The sequence below is a fragment of the Saccostrea cucullata genome, unplaced genomic scaffold (assembly GCF_032062105.1).
Source record: "Saccostrea cucullata isolate Sc308-1 unplaced genomic scaffold, CSIRO_AGI_Scuc_v1 ctg17521, whole genome shotgun sequence".
In the NCBI taxonomy this organism is placed as follows: Eukaryota; Metazoa; Mollusca; class Bivalvia; order Ostreida; family Ostreidae; genus Saccostrea; species Saccostrea cuccullata.
In genome coordinates this window covers 1,347-5,404 of record NW_026938168.1, presented here as the reverse complement: position 1 = coordinate 5,404, position 4,058 = coordinate 1,347, and the positions used below count along the sequence as shown (strand labels likewise).

At 35.0% G+C, this 4,058-nt stretch overlaps 1 protein-coding gene across 1 annotated transcript; it reads left to right on the top strand.

Moving 5' to 3' along the window:
* Positions 1-555: 555 nt before the first annotated feature.
* LOC134249551 (uncharacterized) lies at positions 556-3,184 on the top strand. The gene is made up of 8 exons (XM_062731885.1): positions 556-661; positions 1,074-1,196; positions 1,324-1,446; positions 1,574-1,696; positions 1,824-1,946; positions 2,074-2,196; positions 2,414-2,452; positions 2,667-3,184. The coding sequence occupies exons 1-8, from the start codon at positions 556-558 to the stop codon at positions 3,182-3,184; spliced, it is 1,278 nt and encodes a 425-aa protein (XP_062587869.1).
* The last annotated feature ends 874 nt before the right edge of the window (positions 3,185-4,058 follow it).

Here is a 4,058-nt window from a genome sequence, read left to right as displayed (position 1 = left end):
TTCTATTACATTTACAGATCAAGGTGTTAGGCTTATACCCCCCCCCTTTCTGATTTTGTTAAGAGAGAGAGAGAGAGAGAGAAAGATTTCAAAACTCATATCTATATAGATGTCTGAATATAAAAACAGTGGTAATATGGAGTGAAAGAATGGAATCCTCTGTAATTACACTGATTCAATCGTTATATGCGGGTTAGAAAATACAGACATCATTAAAAAAAAAATCGTGCAACACTATTTGCCTAACTTTCTTACAAGTCTGTATCCTGTATAAATACAGATTACCAAATATGGGTAACCGATTCTAATCAAGTGACCCTATCTAAACGGATCACATGATCAAAAGTCCGTGCAGCATTCGCGGCAAAATTGTCTGAGAAAATGGAGAATCGAGGTGTAATGATACTTCTATTAGGGGTGGCGTTATTTCATGTACCTGTATTCTGTGACAGTGACAGTAACAATTTTCGTTGCAAAGTATGTGCTGGACAGGTTGGCGTATTTAATTGTGCGCGTTTTTCCAATTGCGTGATCATTAAAGGAGGGCAAATCAAGATGCGGGAAATCCGTCTTTTCAGCTGCAACGTGAAAATTGTAAGAATTGGATGGTCCCAAATTCAACATCCGATCATTCGAGACAGGATGTTTAGGAAGTGTGAAGGTAAGCATATTTTTTTATTCCTAAGCCCATTTTCCCTTAAAAAACCGTGGGAAAGACTACACACGCGGATCTAAAACGGGCCAATAGAAAGGCGTAAAAAAATCTATGTAATGTGCATTGACTTGGAGTTCTTGAAATGATGTGTTTTGAGTATTTTAAGTAAATATAACGAAATATAATAATGTTTTTATTTGTAACTTTTCCTTGTAAGATACAAGTGTAAAAAAAAAAATATGCGACTACCATGAGATCGGGTTCGAAGTTCAAGCAGGCAAGGTGAAACATTCGGAGCTCCTCGGGTGATTCGGAGTGTTGCGGAATCGGCCGAGGATTGCCGATTGTGACAGGAAGTAAACCTTTTGTTTTTATAATTTATTTTTAGTCATCACCTTTATGTAAAAATCTGTTACAGATATACCTACTGAAGAGTCCAATATATTAACCACCTTGATTTCTACATGGCCATCAACTTCTTCAGCAAGAACACGAGAGGGGGCTCGCATTGGATCAGTTCCGAGGACAAGCGTAACTCAAGGTAGGTCTGCTCATTTTTCATCAGTAGCATACATGTTTAGCCAATTTCACCGAATGTGACAGGAAGTAAACCTTTTGTTTTTATAATTTATTTTTAGTCATCACCTCTATGTAAAAATCTGTTACAGATATGCCTACTGAAGAGTCCAAGATATTAACCACCTTGATTTCTACATGGCCATCAACTTCTTCAGCAAGAACACGAGAGGGGGCTCGCATTGGATCAGTTCCGAGGAAAAGCGTAAATCAAGGTAGGTCTGCTCATTTTTCATCAGTATCATACATGTTTAGCCAATTTCACCGAATGTGAAAGGAAGTAAACCTTTTGTTTTCATAATTTATTTTTAGTCATCACCTCTATGTAAAAATCTGTTACAGATATACCTACTGAAGAGTCCAATATATTAACCACCTTGATTTCTACATGGCCATCAACTTCTTCAGCAAGAACACGAGAGGGGGCTCGCATTGGATCAGTTCCGAGGAAAAGCGTAACTCAAGGTAGGTCTGCTCATTTTTCATCAGTATCATACATGTTTAGCCAATTTCACCGAATGTGAAAGGAAGTAAACCTTTTGTTTTTATAATTTATTTTTAGTCATCACATCTATGTAAAAATCTGTTACAGATATACCTACTGAAGAGTCCAATATATTAACCACCTTGATTTCTACATGGCCATCAACTTCTTCAGCAAGAACACGAGAGGGGGCTCGCATTGGATCAGTTCCGAGGAAAAGCGTAACTCAAGGTAGGTCTGCTCATTTTTCATCAGTATCATACATGTTTAGCCAATTTCACCGAATGTGACAGGAAGTAAACCTTTTGTTTTTATAATTTATTTTTAGTCATCACCTCTATGTAAAAATCTGTTACAGATATGCCTACTGAAGAGTCCAAGATATTAACCACCTTGATTTCTACATGGCCATCAACTTCTTCAGCAAGAACACGTGAGAGGGCTCGCATTGGATCAGTTCTGAGGAAAAGTGTAACTCAAGGTAGGTCTGCTTTTTTGAAAAATGTCGGTATCATTCATCTTTAGCCAATTTCATTGACAGATTTGTACTTTAGTAGGTATATATTTTTTTCCATCGAAGATGCAATTTAAAAAAAATGTTTGTAAAGTTAAGTACGATCGTAGAAAATAATTGTTACATAGAAAACATTGAAATATTTAGTTAAAATTACTATAGTAGTTTTTAATGATTTTTTTAGAAGCTGGTCCACAGTCATTGCTCAGTGAAGTGGCAACTGGTATTTAACTGTTTTATTATTTCAATCTGTTTAAAAAAAATTAAGATGTGTTTTAATAGGAACAAGGATTATAGACAAAATAGGCAAATGAAAAAATTAAGATAAAACTCACTTAAAAATAAATATACTAAAGTATAAATTACTTTGTGCTAGAATTTAAATACTCTGTTGATAGTTGATGCATGTATATCTACTTAAATTTTCTTTTATTTAGGATTTTTGATTTGGGCAGTAACAGTTACAGCCCTAATAATATTTTATGGGCTGAGGAAACTTGTCAAGTTTTGGATAAATCGCTGCTGCCCAGCACTTAACATTTCTGATATGCATTTGCTGTCACCATCATCATACACAACTTCAGCAGACACAGACACACCTCAGCAACCTAGACAACAAGCCTCCGCTTCTCAGCTGGGACAACAACTCCCCGCTTCTCAGCCGGGACAAGAAGCCCCCATTCCACAGCTGGGACAACAAGCCCCTGCTCCTCAGCTGGGACAACAAGCCCCTATTCCACAGCCGGGACAACAAGCCCCCGTTCCTCAGCCGGGACAACAAGCCCCCACTCCTCAGCCAGGACAACAAGCCCCCGTTCCACAGCAGGGACAACAAACCCCCGCTTCTCAGCCGGGACAAGTCCCCGCTCCTCAGCCGGGACAAGTCCATAATTCTCCACCAACTACTAGAAGCAAATCAGCAAAAAAGAAACTAATGTTTGAAAGCCAGTTATAAATTCTCGTGCTTTTATTGATGGGATGATTTTTCTTGGTTTTTGTTAAAAGATTTAATATTTTGATGAAAATGTGTAAGTGCTGTACTTTTGAAAGGATAATTCTATGAAGATTTGAAATAATTCTATGAAAATTTGAAATTTTGATGACTTTGTATTAAGTAATTTTTTTTCTTTTGACTTGTACAAGTGTTGAAGGGATTTAAATATTTTATGACTGTGTAATCCTTAATTTTTTATTCACCTGTATAACTTTTAAGGGACAACAGATTAAAGTTGTGAATTCTTGATGACAGAATTTTTTTGAATGTTAAAAAGCATAAAGTTTGGGACTTTTTGACTGTTTAATTTTCATTATTTTCCCTATTTTTTTTTAAAAGCAGATTTGTAAATGACATTTCACATTTTTTTTAATAACAAATTTGATAATGACATTTTACCTTTTTTAATGAATGTACATGTAGTACAGAGCAATGGTATCGGTTAAGGACATTGACTCGTTAGTTTTTCTTTTGTGTTTTCCTATGGTTGCTGTTAATGTTTTTTATTTTTTTTGTTATTTTTATTTTATGCGACAGTTTGTCTTTTACTTGAATATTGATGAAAGGAAAATTTTAACTCCTGCCTTTATTTGTTGATTATTATGATTTACATATATATGACAGTGATTATTTGGTAATTTTTGTGATGTGCAATTGATGTTAAATGATGTTTAAGCTTTTTTGTTTTAAAAAAACTGATAATTGTGATTTACATCTAACATTGATCATTTGCTTATTATTATTGTGATGTGATGTTTAAGTTATGACATTAGGGTTAATTGTTGCAGAACGTATTCCTATATAATAATATTTAATATCCAATATTTATAGATTA

Excerpts from the sequence above, each read along its gene's own strand:
- LOC134249551 (XM_062731885.1), top strand. The coding sequence starts at position 556 with ATGCGGGAAATCCGTCTTTTCAGCTGCAACGTGAAAATTGTAAGAATT. Across the intron at positions 1,697-1,823 it reads GAGGAAAAGCGTAACTCAAG|ATATACCTACTGAAGAGTCC; the intron begins GTAGGTCTGCTC and ends AATCTGTTACAG. Across the intron at positions 2,453-2,666 it reads GCTCAGTGAAGTGGCAACTG|GATTTTTGATTTGGGCAGTA; the intron begins GTATTTAACTGT and ends TCTTTTATTTAG.